This window comes from Bombina bombina, chromosome 1 (assembly GCF_027579735.1).
Source record: "Bombina bombina isolate aBomBom1 chromosome 1, aBomBom1.pri, whole genome shotgun sequence".
Classification (NCBI taxonomy): domain Eukaryota; kingdom Metazoa; phylum Chordata; class Amphibia; order Anura; family Bombinatoridae; genus Bombina; species Bombina bombina.
Window position 1 is genome coordinate 292,582,041 of NC_069499.1, and position 24,019 is coordinate 292,606,059.

The 24,019-nt window shown below is 39.7% G+C and overlaps 1 protein-coding gene across 1 annotated transcript in view; it reads right to left on the bottom strand.

Annotated features, from left to right (window-relative positions):
* The window catches only part of LOC128637395 (TGF-beta receptor type-2-like), a 102,537-nt gene extending 79,531 nt beyond the window's left edge, over positions 1–23,006 (bottom strand). The window contains exon 1 of the mRNA XM_053689788.1: positions 22,850–23,006. Within this exon, the coding sequence (XP_053545763.1) occupies positions 22,850–22,898 (49 nt within the window). The 5' untranslated portion in view covers positions 22,899–23,006. The remainder of the gene's footprint in view (positions 1–22,849) is intronic.
* Between the last annotated feature and the right edge of the window lie 1,013 nt (positions 23,007–24,019).

The following is a 24,019-nucleotide window of genomic DNA, read 5'->3' on the forward strand; positions in this document are numbered from 1 at the left end:
TCAGATGTTTGAAAATGAAAGTATGTGGTGATTTTAACCACAAGATAATATAAGGCCTACTGAACTACTCCTTAAAATCCAAAAGCTAATCATAGAGTACATCCATAAAACACAAAATTCCATTTGCTGATACTGACAACTAAGACACAGTGAGTGTTTTAAAGGTGTGTTAAGGGGCCCCATTACTTAACGTAACACCCCCAAACTCCAAAAGTACTATGTTTATATCCCTACTCCCTAAGTCAGAAAATGTGAAAACTTTATGGTACACCTCCAAAATTGTATGGTCTATACCCCACTACATCCACAGATCTTTTGGAGAAAACTGACAAGCTTCAATAGATTGAAAAAAATATAATTCACATGTAAACAGTTCAAAAAATAAATTAAATGTCCCATTTTAGATGTGCAAAAAATACAATATCAATGTCCCTTTACAATATTAAAAAAGTAGAGTACTAAGTGACCTGTACAGAATTTACAGAAATTATTTAAAATGAAGGGTAAAAGCTGTCATAGGTCTACATAGATGCACACACATATATGCACACACATATGCACCACACACATATATGCAAACACACATGCACAAACACATACATACTGTACATATGCATACACTCACACATGTATATGCACACATATCAGACCATATATGATAATGAGATTTATATTAATATACTGTAGCTGCGTAAGAACGTTGTGGTTGCTCAATGTCATATATCTTCTTGGTTAACATATTGTAATGTTGAATGTGGCAAGTATAAATAAAAACACTAAATCAAAACAACAGAAAAAAACCAATGTCCAACATTCTAGGAGCAGAGCAATTTACTGTAACTATGACCATCTATGATTTCTGAAAACATCAATCAGTCTGTTGTCTAGAAATAAGTCAACTTTGGGTGAGCCATAGATATGAGAACATTTTATGGCAAAGAGATGATAGAGGGGAGTTTAAAAAATATTTTGGATGGCATACAAGTTAAATCCAGGCTTGCATATAAGATAATATCAGGAGGAAGCTCTCTATAGAGGGGCCAAATGCTCGAAGGCTGGTCCTATACGTCAACATAGAGATAATAGGTCACTGGATTATAGACAAGACTGGGCTTTAAGAATTCCAGAAGACATAGTTCCTAAAATTCTAGTTCTGGTTTCAGAATTTTGGGATTTGTTTAAATATAGTTTTGTTGCTAATATCAGTGATCATCAGATCAATGTATTATGTCACCGGGCCCTGCCTGGCCTCAGTCTGACTCTGATTATGTCACCTGCCTTAAGTTGGGCCCCCCTCTGTGTGGGAGACCTGCTGGACCCGGTCGCAATGGCGACCTTTGCATCACTGTTAGTTACGCCCCTGGGATCGCTATTTAACACTCCCGCTTGATCGTTAACTGCACTTAAAGTAAGTTTTACTTGTGTGCTAATCTGATAAGCGTAAAAAGCCAGAATTATTCCCTCCTAGAAGTCTATGGAGCAAAAAAGTGGGGGGAAAACTAACACTCTACTCGCGTGCAAACCTGATCACATATTCTCAAGTGCGCTAACCAGACATAAAAAAAATGAATGTTTCACATTCCAATGTTCTCACATAGAAGAATATGTTCTATTTATTTATACTTTATTTCTTTATATAAATATATTCAAGGCCCATATACAGAGATGGCAGAAGCTCCGTTTATTCCAAGAAAATTGTTTGTGACAAGAGGTAACAATTTAAGGTTGGAGGAGAGGAGATTTAATCTCCTGCAACGGAAACGTTTTTTTCACTGTAAGAGCAATAAAATAGTGGAACTCATTACCAAAGGAGGTGGTGAATGCCAATACCCTAGATACATTTAAAAAATATTTGGATACATTTCTGTCTATAAATACAATTCATAGATATGATTGCTAGTATTAAATGGGTCACCTTTTAGTGGGATTATTTAAGCTAAACTGGAGCTTTTTGTAAGTATTTTAGATTTGTATAGGTTGAACTCGATGGACTTCGGTCTTTTTTCAACCTCATCTACTATGTTACTAAAAATACATACATATATATATATATATATAAAAGCAAAAGTTCAAAAGGTATATGCACTCTCACCACCGTCCTGCAACTGCCAGGGTGCTCTTAAAAAGTATAAGCAAAAGGAGTAAGATGAAGCACTCACTGGACTTCAGATAACTGTGTACAAAATATTTATTTGTGACGTTTCGGGACCTGGTCAGAAGAAGGGACGTTTGAGGTCCCGAAACATCACAAATAAATATTTTGTACACAGTTATCTGAAGTCCAGTGAGTGCTTCATCTTACTCCTTTTTTGTTTTTATATATATATATATATATATATATATATATATATATATATATATATATATTTATATATGTGTGTGCGTGTGTGTGATGGTATAGTACAATATATATCTACACCTATATATACTGTATATATATATATATATATATATATATATATATATATATATATATATATATATATACTGTGTGTGTATATATATATATATATATATATATATATTGTGTGTGTATATATATATATATATATATATATTGTGTGTGTATATATATATATATATATATATATATATATATATATTGTGTGTGTGTATATATATATATATATATATATATATATATATATATATATATATATATATATATATCGTGTGTGTATATATATATATATATATACAACTCCAACTTGTTTCACTGTATATATATATATATATATATATATATATATATATTTTGTATATATATATATCGTGTGTGTGTATGTATATATATATATATATATATATATATATATATATATATATATATATATATATATATATATATATACAGATCTGGGAACATATCCAGTGGGTTCTCTGAATGTTGACAGGTATATAAGCTCCTAGTTGGGCGTCATATAGACCCAGTAAAAGTAATCCAAAATAACTAAATGGCTTAGAATCATTCAGTTTTATAAAGTGTGAGGTTTGTTTCAATTATTAAATATATTAAAAGCCAACATATTATATTGAAACCTTATTTACTGATATTACTGTTTGTTTGATGTTTTGCTTAAGAACATTCGGACCTGCTTATGCAAGAGTTTGCTGCCAGAAGGACACATATTGACTTATTACAATAAAATTGCGCAGCTGGACATTATTAAGGAACAGGCATTGATGTTCGCTAGAAATGGTAAATGCTATTTAATCCATCTGTATTGCTGGCATAAAAATTCCTTTTTCTGTGCAATAAATTAGCTTATGTGTGCCTAATCTGTTTATTATTTTCTGTATCAAATCAGCAGTCTACAAAGCAATCTTCATGAGATGACACAAGGACAATGAGAAATAGAAAAAGAAAAAAAAACTGGTACAAACAGAAGGATATTTTCTACCACATCATGGGTCTCTGCAGTTTAACCCCTTCTCGCCATTAAGATGTTCCATGCCGTCCTAACTGTGCTGGGCTTTAGCACCATAAGGACGGCATGGAATGTCCTAGCTGTTTGGCTGTCCTGAAGCTTTAGCCACTTTCCAAATTGGATTGCGGGCTGGAGTGTGTGCGTAGCGTTATAGCCCCACAACCCCCCCCCCGACCCGATTCCATCATTGAAATCACGCAATCTCATAAACAATTGCATGATTTTAACTTTTACTTATTTGTTTGCATCAGAACTTTGTTCTGATGTAGACAAATAAGTCCCAGTAGGAAGGGGTTAATGGCATATTTTTATTGGCTGTAATGACCAACCACAGGATCTATTTGGCTGAAGCTGCACAATATAAACTCCTTTGCATGTAATAAAAGGGGAATATTAGTGCAAAAAGAAAGTGACCTAATGCTTGCAAATAACAAGGTTGATCACAATCGATAATTAACAGCTGCAGCCTGCTAATGAGCCCATTTCAATTTCTACATAAACACAAACAGCCATTTTCATTGTTTACCTGCAGCACTTTTCATTATGTTTTTGGTGAAAAATGATCCTATACATAACATGTGCCAGTCCTGTTTTTCTGTCTCCAATCCAAATTCTCAATACTGAATGACACATATTTATGGGGCCATTGTTCACTAATGGAATTCTACAGCTAATAGTACTTGATAAACCCCAGACAACACTTATTACTAAATACCCCAAGATGTTTTCAAATGAACTACTGGCTTTGCACATGGACAAAACAAACTGAATTTACACCCCACTATACCGGATGACATTAGGAAGCAACATCACCAAACACATACAAACTCTATCTGCTCAATCAATGTTAAGAAATAAATAATAAGCACATTTACACTAATAAAAATTAACAAAATCAATATCCCAACAAACATACATACCCACTATAACAATGTTGCTGTTTACATCCCTTAAAGAGACATACACACATAATTGTTTTACGGAAGAACACATTAATTGAAAACATTACCTATTAGCAGTACCACACTATTAAAAGGGATCAATAAACATACAGGCCCTTTACCCTGTGATGTAATCATTAAACACTTGAAATTGCTATTTTGTTTGTTCTGAATTGTGTACATTTTGTCTTTGGATTAGAGAATTGGGAGATTATTGGTGCAGATAAAGATTTCAGGATGTTTTAAGGAGCCATAGATATCAATCATCAGGGTTATTAATGGCAGGAGCATTTTTTGATTGTGATCACTGGAAAAACACACTGACAATACTGGCCGATGTTCTGAAACTATTATCTGGCGGGGAAAAAATATTTGGATACATTTCTGTCTATAAATACAATTCATAGATATGATTGCTAGTATTAAATGGGTCACCTTTTCGTGGGATTATTTAAGCTAAACTGGAGCTTTTTGTAAGTATTTTAGATTTGTATAGGTTGAACTCGATGGACTTCTGTCTTTTTTTTAACCTCATCTACTATGTTACTAAAAATACATACATACATATATATATATATATATATATATATATATATATATACATATAAGCAAAAGTTTAAAAGGTATATGCACTCTCACCACCGTCCTGCAACTGCCAGGGTGCTCTTAAAAAGTATAAGCAAAAGGAGTAAGATGAAGCACTCACTGGACTTCAGATAACTGTGTACAAAATATTTATTTGTGACGTTTCGGGACCTGGTCAGAAGAAGGGACGTTTGAGGTCCCGAAACATCACAAATAAATATTTTGTACACAGTTATCTGAACTCCAGTGAGTGCTTCATCTTACTCCTTTTGTTTATATATATATATATATATATATATATATATATATATATATATATATATATATATATATATATATATATATATATATGTGTGTGCGTGTGTGTGATGGTATAGTACAATATATATCTATACCTATATATACTGTGTATATATATATATATATATATATAAATATATATTGTGTATATATATATATATATATATATATATATATCGTGTGTGTATATATATATATATATATATATTGTGTGTGTATATATATATATATATATATATATATATATATATACAACTCCAACTTGTTTCACTCTCTATATATATATATATATATTGTGACAGAAAGCAAGGCCTGGTTATAAATGGAAGATATTTAAGACCAAGCATTGTACATGCTATTTCTCCTTTAAGTTAAAACCCCAGGGAGAAAGAGTGTGTATTTGATTATCCCAGACAGCTGTGAAGCTGTCCAGCAGCTAATCACAGGTGTGGCTAATTAGAAGTTGTGAGGGTTTAAATAGCAGCCTCACTTAGGCCTAGAGAGAGAGATATACAGCTACAGAAGCTGGTGTGTGTGTTTGTTACACTGTGTAAAAGACTTTTGTTCCTGTGAACTGTAAAATGACATTATTTTTACAAAGCACTTGTGGAATGCTTTGAAGTGCTGGGACACATTTAAAAGTACTTAACTTTACTGCAGAGGAAGGATTTCCCTCTTTTGAAAATGAACTGCTTGTTTGTTATTGCTGTGAAAAATAAAGCCTTTTAAACTACAGTGGATTGTCCTGTGCTGCATTTGTGCCCTAGAAGACCGTGGTTAAAAGTGTTTCCTGTTACACTTGGTGGAGAATACGGGCAACCACGTTGTAAGTCTGTGGGCATAATAATCTGCAAGCAACATGGAGGAAGTCATTAAACCTTTGATCCATTCTAATGCTATACAGCAAGAGACTAACAGAAAAGCTGCTGAAAATAGTGCAGCACTGCAACAGTTGGTCTTGGCCCAGTCAGAGAGTGCTATGCTGCTGGCTAAATCACAGAAGGAGAACACTGAATTGTTGCAGATGGCTGCTGTGCAAGCTGAGACATTCAGGAAGACCCGGGAGGAGCAGCAAAGTGCTACACAGACTCTGCAACTCAAGCCATATCAGAAAGACTGAACTCTGAATATGTTGGTGGCAGCCAAGGTTCCAGAGTAATAAGGGCTAGTCATTATCTTCAAAAAATGACAGCAGCTGATGATGTTGAGGCGTATCTTTTGGCATTTGAACGCACAGCAGAAAGAGAAAAATGGCCGACAGTTGAGTGGGCGAGTATACTTGCGCCATTTCTTAGTGGTGAACCTCAGAAGGCCTACTTTGATTTAGAGCCAGCACAAGCCAGTGACTATGAGAAATTGAAAGCAGAAATCCTTGCACGCCTGGGGGTGACTTCGGCAGTCCGTGCACAAAGATTCCATTCCTGGATATTTTCATCTCATAATGCTGCAAGATCCCAGATGTTCGACCTTATACACCTTGCCAGGAAGTGGCTGCAACCAGAGGTTAATTCGGCTACCAAAATAGTGGAACTACTGGTGATGGACCAGTTTCAGCGTGGATTACCTACTTCCCTGCGGCGGTGGGTTAATCAAGGTGATCCTCAAACAGCGGATCAGTTGATTGTATTGGTCGAAAGATTTATAGCTTCAGGAGAAGTTTTGCAACAATCTTCAATGGATCAGCCCCACAATCCCAAGTCCCAGAGCTCTACAAGAACTGGTAAGACTGTTCAGGGGATAAAGGGGATAAGAGAGCAGCAGGTGTATAGGCAAAACACCAGAGACATTTCCCCAGGAATTAAGGAAACATTTAAATATAATCAACCTGTAAGATGTTTTAAATGTAATGAGGTTGGGCATATTGCTAGAGACTGTGATAAAGATGAATTTACGGACTGGAATGTTGCACATTCACTATTGTCTAATAGCAACAGCTCTGTTAATAATGATTCCCATTGGTGTACTGTGACGGTTAATGGTAAAGTGTCTAGGGCTTTGCTTGATTCAGGAAGTATGGTCACACTAGTGGCTAAATCTTTAGTACCAGATGCAGTATTAGATTATGGGAAAATAAACGGGAATATCCTACAGCTAAGGTGGAGATTGAGACTCAGTGTGGTAAATTAAAATATTGTGTTGGTGTAGTACCAAATTTAGCCCATGAGGTGGTGATAGGGAGAAATTTTCCAAGATTTCTGGAGTTATGGGAATCTCCAGAAATATGTCAAACTTCTGATATTTATGTATTTCCTTTCTCTGAAACTGATTCTGAAGGGGGTTCCATTGAAAAGGAGAAAAATAAGATTTATTGCCTTATGCCTGTATTAGTAGGTGATCAAGATGAGGAAGAAGGAAGGCTGAGTCCAAGTGTCAGTAAAAAGGTTTAATGTAGAATAGGCTTTCTGGATGCAAGGTAAGCTCCAATCTTACGCGTTTCGCGCATGAGCACATGCACTTCATCAGAGATTAGTAGGTGATCAACCTTCTCAGAGTAATGAAGTACCAAGTACTAGCTCGGAAAATATTGATGATTTGATAGATCTGGTTGGTGGCCCTGGTAATTTTAAAAAAGCCCAATGGGAGGATCTAACATTGGTAGAAGCAAGAAATAATATCAGGGTTATAAATGATGTTAATTACAAAGTAAGTCAGTCAGGGAGAAGGAAACCTGAGCAAATATATCATATAAATCTGTTAAAACCTTGGAAAGATAGGGAAGTTTTAGTTACCTTAAATATCTTCCATTTATAACCAGGCCTTGCTTTCTGTCACAATATGTATATATATATATATATATATATATATATATATATATATATATATATATATATATATATATATATATATATATATATATATATATATATATATATATATATATTGTGTGTGTGTGTATATACAGATCTGGGAACATATCCAGTGGGTTCTCTGAAAGTTAACAGGTATATAAGCTCCTAGTTGGGCGTCATATAGACCCAGTAAAAGTAATCCAAAATAACTAAATGGCTTAGAATCATTCAGTTTTATAAAGTGTGAGGTTTGTTTCAATTATTAAATATATTAAAACACACTGACAATACTGGCCGATTTTCTGAAACTATTATCTGGCGGGAAAAAAATATTTGGATACATTTCTGTCTATAAATACAATTCATAGATATGATTGCTAGTATTAAATACTGGCCGATGTTCTGAAACTATTATCTGGCGGGAAAAAAATGATCAAGCCCCCATGCAGACTAAACTTGATCATTGAAGTGCATTGAGAAGTCTCATAAAATCACATGCTGTGTTTGAACAATGAAATTTTAATTGTGTCCCATTCACAGAAGTCCATATATTATATAGGTAATAGTGTCCCTATAATTTGGGGAATTTAAAAACGTAGCCACAAGATAATTATAAAGAATACAGTTTGGAACTGGGGACTAGCCTTACCTTCTACTACTTACTCCTATTTCTATTTTGTAAAATCCCACTTCTCCTCCCATTACCTCTCTCCTTATCATGACAGAGCACTGGATATGTAAAAGGACCACTTTAATATAGAGGGGTACTGGAATATGCTAGGTTTGAGTGTGCTGCAACAATGAATGAGGGTGCTCCACATAGCATAACACACACTCTTCTAGAACAACTACTGTGTGAGGCCATTTTTTTATTTTTTTTAAATGAATCTTGGATTAACTGTGAGCAGTAAGATCAGTGATGCACAGTGTGCTTTATTCTTACTGATTTACAGCAGGGTTGGATCTATAGCTGGACTCTGTGGGACCACATGACCCAAGTGGTATTTGTCAAGACTGTCACCTAGGGAAACCATATTCTGGCTAGTATAATATAATAGTATTTATTAATTTTCTAAGAGAAATTACTCTTATATGGTATCCCTCATCAAGGTTTCAGCATGATTTTGTGTGAAATTTTAATCTGCTGCAGAATATAATTGGGTTTCAACGTTAGTGGACAGATTCTCAGGGAAAGCCATTTTATTTTTGCACACAGACTATTGCATCTGACCCAGTGCAATGGTCATGTATTCCACACTGCTTATAAAGTCTTGTGGCCCTGAATTGAGCTTCTATGATGTTATGGCCCTGTATGCTTTACTGTAATTAACATGCTGCAATATTAAGGCCTTGATGTTGCAAAGCTACAAATGAAGGTTGGTATTGGTACTGGTGTGAGTGGGTAAGGAGTGTTATTATTATTATTATTATCGGTTATTTGTAGAGCGCCAACAGATTTCGCAGCGCTATAAACATAGACGGAATACAAGGAAAAATTTATAGGGATTAGACGGGTAGAGGGCCCTGCCAAGAGTCGCACTGTTGTAGTCAGCTCTAAAGAAGGTGATCTACAAACAGCATGGCTCTTAGGCTTACATGCTAAGGGGGTTCAAGGGGATAGCAATGGAGGAGAGGAAGCGGTATAAAGAAAGGTTAGTGTAGGTTGTATTCATCTCTGAATAGTAGAGTATTTAGGGAGCGCTTGAAGTTTTCAAAACTAGGGGAGAGTCTTGTGGAGCAGAGAGTTCCACAGGATGGGAGCCAGTCTGGAGAAGTCCTGTAAGCGGGAGTGTGAGGAGGTAACAAGAGGGAAGGAGAGTAGGAGGTCATGAGCAGAGCGAAGGGGACGGGAGGTAGAGTATCTGGAGACAAGGTCTGAGATATAGGGGGGAGCAGTACAGTTGAGGGCTTTGTATGTCAGAGTGAGAATTTTGTGTTTAATCCTGAAGGAAGCCAGTGAAGGGAAAGGTGCAGCAGATGAAGAGCGACGTGTAAGGAATATGAGCCTGGAGGAGGCATTTATTATGGATTGTAGAGGAGCTATGCAGCAGCTGGGGAGACCAGAGAGGGCAGAGTTGCAGGAAAAGATGAGAGAGTGGATTAAAATCTTAGTTGTTTCTTGTCTAAGGAAATGTCTAATTTTAGAGATGTTTTTAAGGTGGAAGCGGCAGGATTTAGCCAAGGACTGAATGTGAGGAGTGAAAGAAAGATCTGATTCAAGTGTGACCCCAAGACATCGGGCATGCAGGGTAGGGGAAATGATGGAGTTGTTAACAGTTATAGAGAGACTGGGGCTGGAGATTTTTAAGAAGGAGGGAAAATAAGGAGCTCCGTTTTGGAGAGATTTAGCTTGAGGTAGTGAGAGGACATCCAGGAAGAGATGTGAGAAAGACAGGTAGTGACACGGGTTAGCAAGGAAGGAGATAGGTCTGGTGCAGAGAAGTAGATTTGGGTGTCGTCTGCATACAAATGATATTGGAACCCATGGGACTTTATTAGGGAACCTAATGATGATGTGTAGAATGAGAAGAGAAGGGGAATGAGGACAGATCCTTGCGGTACCCCAACAGAAAGTGGTGACGGGGCAGAGGAGGCCCCAGAGAAGGCTACACTGAAGGTACGGTTTGACAGGTAGGAAGAGAACCACGAGAGGGCTGTGTCACAAATGCTGAAGGATTGGAGGGTTTGTAGCAAAAGTGGGTGGTCAACAGTATCAAAGGCTGCGGACAGATCAAGGAAGATAAGCAGAGAGAAGTGGCCTTTTGATTTTGCTGTAAGTAGGTTGTTGGTAACCTTAATGATTGCTGTCTCTGTGGAGTCATGAGGACGAAATCCAGATTGCAGTGGGTCGAGGAGGGAGTTTAATGTAAGGAAATGGGATAGGCGTGCATATACTAGCTTTTTGAGAAGCTTTGAGGCAATAGGTAGTAGGGAAATAGGGCGGTAGTTGGATGGGGAGGTTGGATCAAGAAAAGGTTTTTTGAGGATAGGTGTGACCAGTGCATGTTTCAGAGATGAGAAAAATATACCGGTGCTGAGGGAGAGGTTGAAAATGTGTGTGAGTATAGGAGTAAGGGTAGAAGAGAGGGAGGGGAGCAGCTTTGAGGGGATAGGGTCAAGAGGACAGTGTTATAGCTTTCTACTATTAATTTCTGCTTTATTTATTCATTCCCCTTTTCCTCCTATTTACCTAACAATGCAATTACCTTGCAAACCAGAGTCTGTTTTAAGGAAAATACAATTCAATACACATTAAAATCAATTCTTTAGAATACACAATGGGGAACTAACTTATAAATCAACACTAATTTACTTTTAAAAATGCATATGGCATGGTGCAGACGCTTTAAAAAATAATTGTAATCAATTATAAAGAGTTAGAATAATGATGGATCGTACAGCTTCAGAACAAGAAAGATAATTCAGCACTCATAAATAGAAAAATACAAAGTTATTTGATTTGATATTTCATAGTCAAAATAGTAATACAAAGGAATCAAGTTGCTGCATATTCAAAAGAGCCTCCATTCCCAATAGTAGAAAATACAATGTGCCTGCATTACTATAACAAAATATATACAAGTAATAAAAATATAGCTAACAAAATATAGAAAATACAAAAGTTTACAAAGAAAGCTACAATCAAAGATAAACTTCACTGAGAATCAGGAACTCATGACAAACTTCAAGCGTACCACTAGCAGCTCATCAGCGCTTTGCTGTTATGAGTTTGCTCTGCATAGGGGCTTTGATTGTAGCTTCCATTGTGGGATGCTATGAGCTGTTTGACTGTGCTACAAGCTAACTGTGTACTGCACCCACACTGTGACATGAGAACAGCGAATAAAGGGACATTATAGTCAGGCTGGTAACTACAGGGGTTTACCACTTCACTGTTGCAGTGTGAGATATTAGTTTTCAAATCAGTTTTATCTAATCTGAATTTTGAATGGCTTCTCCCTAGTAGCGGACCTACTCAACAGAGGGCCCTGGTGCAAAAAATGTTTTTGGGCCCACCCCCACATCTGAAGGTAACTGAGTTGTCAGCCGTATAGAGTCAGTCCAGGATTAGACCCAACTGCTAGCGTAAAAATATAAACACATGCTAGCACACTGAGAGGAAACCAGGACGTGACCGACTCAGGAAACAAGACATGGAACAGGTTGATTGCAGAAAAAGAAAACAGAGCACTCACAGATGAAGTGATTCGGAACTGAGACTCAAAGCAGGCACAGGCAGGCAGCAGAGTGATGATACGAAGCAGGGGTCAATGTCCCTTTAATCAGGTATAAGGATGAGGCAGCAGAGTGGTCAGGCAAAGCAATGGTCAATGTCCCTTTAATCAGGTATAAGGATGAGGCAGCAGATTGGTCAGGCAAAGCAATGGTCAATGTCCCTTTAATCAAATATAAGGATGAGGCAGTAGAGTGGTCAGGCAAAGCAATGGTCAAAGTCCCTTTAATCAGATATAAGGATGAGGCAGCAGAGTGGTCAGGCAAGGCAATAGTCAAAATCCCTTTAATCAGATGTAAGGATGAGGCAGCAGAGTGGTCAGGCAAAGCAATGGTCAAAGTCTGTTTAATCAGATATAAGGATGAAGCAGCAGAGTGGTCAGGCAAAGCAATGGTCAATGTCCCTTTAATCAGATGTAAGGATGAGGCAGCAGAATGGTCAAACAAAGCAATGGTCAAAATCCCTTTAATCAGATGTAAGGATGAGGCAGCAGAGTGGTCAGGCAAAGCAATGGTCAAAGTCCCTTTAATCAGATATAAAGATGAGGCAGCAGAATGGTCAGGCAAGGCAATAGTCAAAATCCCATCCCTTTAATCAGATGTAAGGATAAGGCAGCAGAGTGGTCAGGCAACGCAATGGTCAAAGTCCCTTTAATCAGATATAAGGTTGCGGCAGCAGAATGGTCAGGCAAGGCAATGGTCAATATCCCTTTAATCAGCAAAGTACTCACAAGTCAGGAAGCCGGAGCGGTGAAGAAACACAACAAACGGGCACTGGAGCAGCATCCTGCAAAGGCTTTTAAAAGCCAGTGATGTAGGAGGCCGGAAGCAGGGAGGTCGCGTCACGTTGCTAGGCAATGTGACGCGAGCATAACGAGAGAGATCCGGGAGCCGCAGTGACATGGCAATGATCGGATACGATCATGACAGCACCCCCTCCTCAACGACCCCTCCGGAGGATAGGACCTGGTTTGGAGGGATGAGCTCTATGAAAAGCCCTTATCAGAGCAGGGGCATGAACCTGATGAGCCGGTTCCTAAGACCGTTCCGTGACAGGGTAGCCTTTCCAGTGGATGAGATAGTATAATATTTTGCCACGAAGCTTGGAATCGATGATGTGACTGACTTCAAATTCCGGTTTCCCTTGAACCAGAAGGAGGAGGAGTAGTGGTCCTAGGTCTGGAGAATCTATTGAAGGTGGCAGGCTTCAGAAGAGAGACGTGAAACACAGGATGAGCCTTGAGTGTTCTAGGAAGTGCTACACGATAAGCAGTAGTGCAAACTCGACTTAGTATCCAGAAAGGACCCACGTAACGTGGTCCCAGCTTATTAGAGGGTTGTTTGAGATGAAGATGATGTGTAGAAACCCAAACCTTGTCTCCAGGACGATACCTGGGGGCTTTCTTGCGTTTGCGAGTATTTATATTGGTTGGAAGCCTTGGTGAGAAGAAGGCAGATCTTTCGCCAATGGCGACAAAGTCTGCGGACAGAGAGATGAGCAGCAGGAATTTCAGAAGGAGAGGCATGAAGCTGAAAAGTTCTGGGTTGAAATCCATAAGCTGATTTGAAGGGAAAAGTTCTAAGAGAAGAATTGTATCGGGCATTGTGAGCCAATTCAGCTAGAGGCAATAAATGGGTCCAGTTAGAGTGGAGATGATCCACATAATGCCTAAGGTATGTTTCCAAGCACTGATTGACCCTCTCCGTTTGGCCGTTGGACTGGGGATGATGAGATGTGGACAAGGAGATGGTAGTACCAAGTTGTTTGCAAAGAGACCTCCAAAACCGAGAAACAAACTGAACCCCCCTGTCCGAGACTATATCTAGAAGGAAGCCATGAAGTCTCACTATATGTTGAACAAACCATTCGGAAAGGGTTTTAGCAGAGGGCAAGCCAGGCAACGGCACAAAATGGGCTGACTTGGTGAATCTGTCAACTATAACCCAAATGGAATTGTTTCCAGCAGATGAAGGGAGACCAGTAACGAAATCCATGGATAAATGAGTCCAAGGCAAATGAGGAACAGGGAGAGGTTGAAGTAAACCAGAAGGTAGTTGATGAGGTACCTTGTTGGATGCACATACAGTACAGGCAGCAACATATTCTTTGGCATCCCGGGTCAAAGAGGGCCACCAGACAAGTTGCTTAAGGTTCCATATAGTGTTGCTGATACCCGGGTGTCCGTAAAGGAGATTGTCATGAGCCCATGATAACAATTTAGATTGGAGATGTTCAGGAACAAAAAACAGACCAGCAGGGGGTTTGCAAGTGAAGGGTAGGTTTTCTTGAGCAGCTTGTAGTTCTTGTAAAGAGGAGACTGATAGTAGAGCTATGATCTCATGAGCGTGGAGGATATTGCCTGACTCTGGAGCAGTAGAGGTTTGGAACTGCCTAGACAAAGCATCAGCTTTAATATTCTTCGTGCCAGGAATATAGGACAAGACATAATGGAAGCGAGAGAAATACAAGGACCATCGAGCTTGCCTGGAATTCAACCATTTGGCTGTTTGGAGATAAAGTAGATTCTTGTGATCCGTGAGGATCGAGAAGGGCTGAACTGTCTCCTATAATCAGTGTCTCCATTCGCCTAGGGCCATTTTAATGGCCAGCAATTCCTTGTTGCCCACATCATAATTTAATTCTGAGGAGGTGAACTTCTTGGAGAAGAAGCCGACAGGATGAATTTTACCAGACTCTGGGTTACGTTGAGAAAGGACTGCTCCTGCAGCCACTGAGGAAGCATCCACTTCCAGGATGAATTGATGTTCTGGATTGGGGTGATGAAGAACAGGTGCAGAAGCAAAAGCTTTTTTTAGGGAGTCAAAAGCTTGTACAGCATCTGAAGACCATTCTTTGCAGTTTTGCCCCTTTCTCGTCAGAAAGGTAAGGGGTGCCGTTATAGAGGCAAAACCTTTGATGGACTTCCTATAGTAACTGGCAAAGCCTAGAAAATGCTGGAGAGCTTTAAGGGAGTCAGGTCTAGGCCAGTCTAGTATGGCCTTGAGTTTGGTAGGATCCATGTCTAATCCGGTTTCAGATATTACATATCCTAGAAATTGAATAGAGTCCTGGTGAAAAGAACAATTTTCGATCTTGGCAGATAGATGATTTTCCCTAAGACGTTTAAGCACTTTTCTGACATAAGATACATGATCCTGATAGGTCTGTGAAAAGATGAGAATATCGTCAAGGTAGATGATTATGAAGGTGTTCAAATAATCTCTGAATATCTCATTGACAAAGTGTTGGAACACTGCAGGGGCATTGCAGAGCCCAAAAGGCATGACGAGATACTCGTAGTGCCCAAAGCGGGTATTGAATGCTGTTTTCCATTCATCTCCCTGGCACATACGGACGAGATTGTACACGCCACGAAGATCTAATTTGGTGAATATAGTGGAACCTCGCAGATAAGTGAACAATTTGGGGATAAGGGGCAACAGATAACTGTTCTTTATGGTGATTTGATTTAGACCCCTGAAGTCTATACAGGGCCGAAGCCTCTGTCCTTTTTTCCACAAAAAAGAAGCCAGCCCCCACAGGAGAGGAAGATGGTCTTATAAACCCTCTAGCCAGGTTATCTTTGATATACTCTTCTAGGACTAGGTTTTCGAGTCTAGAGAGAGGGTACATTTTGCCACGGGGTAAAGGAGCTCCAGGGAGCAAATCCATGGGGCAATCAAAAGGACAATGTGGAGGAAGACGTTCCTCCTCTTTTTTGGAGAACACATCAAGAAAGTCCTGATAGCACATAGGTAAGGAGTTTGAGGTTTTTGTGGTACTTGCTATAGTGATTGGACGCTTGACGGGGTTATGCAAACAGTTTATCCGACACGAAAAACCCCAAGAGGTGAGTTCGCCTTGAGCCCAGGAAAACATAGTATTGTGCAACCGAAGCCAGGGGAAACCAAGATTATAGGAAACTGAGGAGTAGGAATGACATCAAGACTAATAGTCTCGGAATGGAGGACCCAAACGGAAAGCAGTAATGGCATGGTAGAAAACTGAATGAGTCCTGTGCCCAGCAGACCACCGCTGACAGTGGAGACCTTGATAGAGTGCCCTTTAGCATGTAGAGGTATTCTGTGTGTGGTAGCAAAGGTGGAATCTATGAACATGCCTCCAGCACCGGAGTCAATGAGGCCTTGAGTATAGATCTTCCGTTCTCCAAGATGAAGAGTTACCGGTACAAAAAGTTTGTTGTTGAGGGAGGAGAACTCGATTTGGCTTAACTCAGCCCCTCGATTTGGAGTTAAGCCTTGGCTTTTACTGGTCTGGGACACTCCCTCAACAAATGCCCCTTCAGGCCACAATACAGGCATAGACCGAGTGAGCGTCTTCTCAAGCGTTCGGTCTCGGTTAGCTTTATGATACCAATTTCCATCGGTTCTGTCTGCTCAGTAGTGGTAGAAGAAGGAGACACAGGATTGGAGAATCGGGGTGCCAGACGAAAAGAAGGGCGAGATAGGGGCTTACGAGCTCTGTCTCTCTCTTGTTGTCGTTCACTAAACCTTGCGTCAAGCCTGATACAAGGATTGATTAGGTCTTCTAAGGATACTGGAAGATCCCAATATACCAACTCGTCTTTAAGACGCTCAGAGAGACCCTTACGAAATGCCGCTCTAAGAGCTCCCTGATTCCAAGAGGTCTCAGCTGCAAGAGTGTGGAATTCAATAGCATAATGTGCCATGGATTGAGTTCCCTGACGTAGGTCTAGGAGAGAGGCCTCTGCAGCTGAAGATCTTCCTGGTTTGTCAAAGACTGTAGAAAACACAGTCAGGAAGGCATTCACATCCTGAAGAATGGGGTCATTCTTTTCCAACAAGGGGGAAACCCAGGCCAGGGCTTTTCCTTTCATCAAAGATATCAGGAAAGTTATCCTCGAAGAAGGCGTAGTGAAGAGTGCAGGGCTCTTACGAAAATGAAGACGGCATTGATTAAAAAAAAACCTCCAATCTTCGAGGTTACCATCATATTTGTCTGGAAGAGGTATCCTGGGGCCCAATTGCCCTTGAGTATGGGTTGTAGGAAGTGAAGGAGAAGGTGTAGCCAGTGGGGTAGGATTGGTTTGTGTTGGAGCCACCAGACTTTGTAACAAAACAGTTATCTGATCCAGTTTGGAGTCCAGGGATTGCAGATGTGCAGAGTGGGCTACCAATAATTGTCCCTGGTGGGCCACAGCCATGGAAAGCTCAGCGGGGTCCATATTTTCCCCGTTTGTACTGTCAGCCGTATAGAGTCAGTCCAGGATTAGACCCAACTGTTAGCATGAAAATATAAACACACGCTAGCACACTGAGAGGAAACCAGGACGTGACCCACTCAGGAAACAAAACATGGAACAGGTTGATTGCAGAAAAAAATACAGAGTACTCACAGATGAAGTAATTCGGAACGATACTCAAAGCAGGCAGAGGCAGGCAGCAGAGTGATGATATGAAGCAGGGGTCAATGCCCCTTTAATCAGGTATAAGATGAGGCAGCAGAGTGGTCAGGCAAAGCAATGGTCAAAGTCCCTTTAATCAGATATAAGGATGAGGCAGCAGAGTGGTCAGGCAAGGCAATAGTCAAAATCCCTTTAATCAGATGTAAGGATGAGGCAGCAGAGTGGTCAGGCAAAGCAATGGTCAAAGTCCCTTTAATCAGATATAAGGATGAGGCAGCAGAGTGGTCAGGCAAAGCAATGGTCAATGTCCCTTTAATCAGATGTAAGGATGAGGCAGCAGAATGGTCAGGCAAAGCAATGGTCAAAATCCCTTTAATCAGATGTAAGGATGAGGCAGCAGAGTGGTCAGGCAAATCAATGGTAAAAGTCTCTTTAACCCCTTAATGACCACAGCACTTTTCCATTTTCTGTCCGTTTGGGACCAAGGCTATTTTTACATTTCTGCGGTGTTTGTGTTTAGCTGTAATTTTCCTCTTACTCATTTACTGTACCCACACATATTATATACCGTTTTTCTCGCCATTAAATGGACTTTCTAAAGATACCATTATTTTCATCATATCTTATAATTTACTATAAAAAAAAATATAAAATATGAGGAAAAAATGGAAAAAAACACACTTTTTCTAACTTTGACCCCAAAAATCTGTTACACATCTATGACCACCAAAAAACACCCATGCTAAATAGTTTCTAAATTTTGTCCTGAGTTTAGAAATACCCAATGTTTACATGTTCTTTGCTTTTTTTGCAAGTTATAGGGCCATAAATACAAGTAGCACTTTGCTATTTCCAAACCACTTTTTTTCAAAATTAGCGCTAGTTACATTGGAACACTGATATCTTTCAGGAATACCTGAATATCCATTGACATGTGTATATTTTTTTTTAGAAGACAACCCAAAGTATTGATTTAGGCCCATTTTGGTATATTTCATGCCACCATTTCACCGCCAAATGCGATCAAATAAAAAAAATCGTTCACTTTTTCACAAATTTTTTCACAAACTTTAGGTTTCTCACTGAAATTATTTACAAACAGCTTGTGCAAATATGGCACAAATGGTTGTAAATTCTTCTCTGGGATCCCCTTTGTTCATAAATAGCAGACTTATATGGCTTTGGTGTTGCTTTTTGGTAATTAGAATGCCACTAAATGCCACTGCGCACCACACGTGTATTATGCCCAGCAGTGTAGGGGTTAATTAGGGAGCATGTAGGGAGCTTTTTGGGGTAATTTTAGCTTTAGTGTAGTGTAGTAGACAACCCCAAGTATTGATCTAGGCCCATTTTGGTATATTTCATGCCACCATTTCACCGCCAAATGTGATCAAATAAAAAAAAAAGTTACATTTTTCACAATTTTAGGTTTCTCACTGAAATAATTTACAAACAGCTTGTGCAGTTATGGCACAAATGGTTGTAAATGCTTCTCTGGGATCCCCTTTGTTCAGAAATAGCAGACATATATGGCTTTGGCATTGCTTTTTGGTATTTAGAAGGCCGCTAAATGCCGCTGCGCATCACACGTGTATTATGGCTAGCAGTGAAGGGGTTAATTAGGTAGCTTGTAGGGAGCTTGCAGGGTTAATATTAGATTTAGTGTAGAGCTCAGCCTCCCACCTGAAACATCAGACCCCCTGATCCCTCCCAAACAGCTCTCTTCCCTCCCCCACCCCACAATTGTCCCCGCCATCTTAAGTACTGGCAGAAACTCTGCCAGTACTAAAATAAAAGGTATTTGGCCCTTTTTTAAAAAAAAAAAGAAGAAGCATATTTACATATGCTGATGTGTACGATCCCCCCTTAGACCCCAACCTCACTGATCCCCCCTAAAAAGCTCTATAACCCTCCCACTCTAACTTAATGGGCGCCATCTTGGGTACTGGCAGCTGTCTGCCAGTACCCAGTTTAGAAGAAAAAAATGTTTTTTTTTAACATTTATTAAAAGTTTCTGTAGTGTAGCTTCCCCCCACACAAAACCAACCCCCCACCCCTCCATGATCACTTTTTGTGCTTTTGCACAAACAAGATTAGGTCTTAATTATTAAAACATTTTCCGTAGTGTAGCGGTTCCCACCCGCTCCCGCCCCGTGCACGCGCCCGCCCGCCACCCTCCGTGCACGCGCGCGCGCCCGTGCGCGCCCCCGACGATCGCGCCCCCGATCCCGCCCCCCTTGACGTCATGCGGCACACCGATGGCCGCCCACCCGCCTCCCAAGTCGGCTCCCACCCACCAACGAAACCGGCCATCGATGTCCGGTGCAGAGAGGGCCACAGAGTGGCTCTCTCTGCATCGGATGGCCGTAAAAGGTTATTGCAGGATGCCTCCATATCGAGGCATCACTGCAATAACCGGAAAGCAGCTGGAAGCGAGCAGGATCGCTTCCAGCTGCTTTCCACACCGAGGACGTGCAGGGTACGTCCTCAGGCATTAACTGCCTTTTTTTTGAGGACGTACCCTGCACGTCCTCGGTCATTAAGGGGTTAATCAGATATAAGGATGAGGCAGCAGAATGGTCAGGCAAGGCAATAGTCAAAATCCCTTTAATCAGATATAAGGATGAGGCAGCAGAGTGGTTAGGCAAAGCAATGGTCAAAGTCCCTTTAATCAGATATAAGGTTGCGGCAGCAGAATGGTCAGGCAAGGCAATGGTCAATATCCCTTTAATCAGCAAAGTACTCAAAAGTCAGGAAGCCGGAGTGGTGAAGAAACACAACAAACGGGCACCGGAGCGGTGTCCCGCCAAGGCTTTTAAAAGAGAGTGACGTAGGAGGCCTGAAGCAGGAAGGTCGCGTCACGTTGCTAGGCAACGTGACGCAAGCACAACGAGAGAGATCTGCTAGCCGCTGTGACGCGGCAATGATCGGATGCGATCATGACATGAGTAATAAACAATAGGAATTATATACATGCTTCTCTGTATAATAAATATGTGTGCACATGTATATGTCACACAAAAATAATCAGCGCAAGAATGGAAACAGAGAGGAGTGCTTTTCAGCGCTTCAAAATAAACAGTGTATAATTACTGACTAAGCAGGTATGCATAAATTAGTGCTTATAGCTCACAAGATATGAAACAGAATGCAGTTCATATGGGGGTTAAGGAAACCAGCAATCTTAATAGACCACTATTGGCAAATATAATAATAATATAGTCACCAACTGTGGATTCCTGGATGTGTATAAATGGGGTAAGTTCCCAGCAATAAATCCCACACAGTCTTTTCTTGAAGATAGTGGAAAACTTAAAATCTGGTAATGCTGCTTGAATTAGAAGCGCACCATTGGCGCCTCTGCATGGAAATAGATATTTGGAAGAGAAAACACAAGCGCAACCCAGATTCAAAGTAGCTTAATGATTTATTCATAAAACTTCCATGCGCATAAATATGCACTTACAAGAAAGTGAGATAAAATCAGCATGTCAAGTATCAATATACCATCCGGTTTTACAGCATAGTCTCCAGAGATGCCAATGATCCCTCCGCTCACTGTTGCGATCCGTTTAAAATTGGCCAAAACAGATTTAAAATCAAATCATCCAAATCCCCTCCGACTCGACGCGTTTTCTTTGCCACCTTAGCAGACTTTTTCAAGAGATTCCCAGAGTATAATGAATGATCTTCCGGTATCGCTGACATTTAACACCTCAGTCTTAAGTGGTTGTTTGAATAAGACTGAGGTGTTAAATGTCTGTGAATCTCTTGAAAAAGTCTGCTAAGGCGGCAGAGGAAACGCGTCGGAGGGGATTTGGATGATTTGCTTTTAATTCTGTTTTTGCCGATTTTAAACGGATCGCACCGGTGAGCGGAGGGATCGTTTGCATCTCTGGAGACTATGCTGTAAAACCGGATGGTATATTGATACTTGACACGCTGATTTTATCTCACTTTCTTGTAAGTGCATATTTATGCACAGGGAACTTTTATGAATAAATCATTAAGCTACTTTGAATCTGGGTTGCACTTGTGTTTTATCTTCCAGATTCTACATGTATGTGTGTGTATATATATTTCACATACACACTGATATGTATGCTCTGTAGGATGATGTGACATATCACGGTAGATACACAATTGCACATGGGCCTCTCAGCTTGCAGATCAGTGTCTCTCTTTTAGCACTAGCTAACTGTAACTTATACACTCCCGCACTGCTGGACAAATGGCATCAACCTTAGAATAACTTACATAAAACTTCTATTGTCAGTGTAAAAACTTTAAAACATATTGCAAGTTTTAGTGGACCCCAGATAAATGAGGGCTGTCTCACACTATATATATGTATCCCCTTCCATTTTCACTCCACAGTTGGTCTTGAATTATGTTAAATACAATTCTATACTATTTTTGTAGGGCAAAGTATGTATGGTTTATTGAATATTCTGCATATTGTAACAATAGAAAAGCTGGTCCAGTGAATATAGGGAACAGTGTCATGTGTAAGTTGTTGTAATGTGACAATCCGGCAATTTGAGAGGCTTGAAGACACTTTTCAATCTAAATCCCCCAACAAAACTATTGCTTAAGGTATTTAAAAGACCCAATGTACACATCAATCTATATGCTTGAGGGTTATGTGCTCTCAACCACTACTGAGAACTACCAAGAATAGAACAAAGATCTCAAAGAAATTTGATTCCAGCTCTCTAAATCTTGTGGTCACATGAGCATCACAAACAATAGGTGCAGAGCAGAGCTGTACAGTGAGCGCTGCACTAGTACAGTGTGACAGACCTATACACTGTAAGATGACTGTAAATTTACTATTTAGAGCCCTGTACAATGTAATGTACTGAATCGTTGTTCGCCCTTTACAAAGTATGTTATTATAGCTTATTGTCTCTTAGGCTCAGTACAGTATCACACATTTACAGTGTAGTGTTAACTTAGTGGCACTTATAAAGTCTCAGTGCAAGATCTCACATTTTCATTTTGCAGTGTCACATACAGATTTTCAGTTTAGAGTCACCTAGATACATAACCTCAGTGCAGAATTACATTCTCACTCTGCAACACAGAATCACATACATATTTTCAGTTTAGTTATACACTGCCACATATCCTCAGTAAAGAGTCACATTCTTGTTGCTGCACACTCTATCACACATGTTACTCACAGCAAAGTAGCGTTATGGTGATGATAGGGTTTCCTGTAAAGACCCCCATACTCCGGCTTTTCAGATTATTGTCTCTCAGCCTGAAGTGAACCTGGCGTTTGCTCACATCCTCCTCCTGTGTGCTGAGAGAGTGCTGGGAGGAGATCCAGCTGTTGCAAACCAGATGTGGAGTGTGATCCTGCAGCCAATCAGAGCTTTAACGTACTTACTGTGTATAGTATACTGGGGATACCCTGAGCTGTAACTGCTTCACTGCTGGAGAGGTCCTGCCAGCAAAGTGGCTAAAATAATGCCTGTATTGTACAGCATAAAAGTGTTCTTCATGGAGTAGTTCAGGAATTACTTATTATATTTAATAAAAGGGGTTTAACAGCCTTCAAAATTACATTTCATATAGAAAATATTAATTTAAAGAGACATTGAACAGTAAATAAATGCTAGATATAAAGCAATGGATAATATAAGAAGATGTACATTTTTACTTTATATTGAAGAAATAAGTGTAAAGATTAAGGGCCAGATGAAGAGTGGCGCGCTAACAGTTCCATGCGAGCGATATCGAGTTTATCGCAGCTGTTTGCATTTGTCAGATGTATCGTATTACAAGTTTAAAAGTAAACACGATCACTTGAGCACAATTGAATTTAACACAACCTAAGAGCTCTGGTTAACTGTTTTAACCGAAAAAGTACATTACAAAGTACAGTTACACTCATAATAACACTAATAAAATTATAAAAAAAAACTATTGCACAAAAAAAGCTAGAAGGGCTGAAAGATATGAGGTCTCAGGTATTAGAGAGAAAAAAAGGCCGCAAAGGGCTTTAACATAGAGATACATATTTTACAGTATGAATAATAATTTGAAATAATTTGTATTAACTTTCTTTAATATGTAATATTTCAATAATGCATACTGGAGATAGCAATTCTTCATGTGCGCTAACCTGACCGATGCCAGCAAAGCTATGGTAGTAAAACCCTTAACGACCATAGACCTATAGGCAACGTCGGCCGTTAAGGGGTTTAAAATGTTATTTCTGATAACTGAAGGCCTCCTCTTGCACATAGATATTACACACCCTCTATCTTACACACTAACACCATTAGCTGACATTACTGTTTAAAGGCAGCATCGGCGAGAGGAGTTTTACCATACATTTCAGTGGG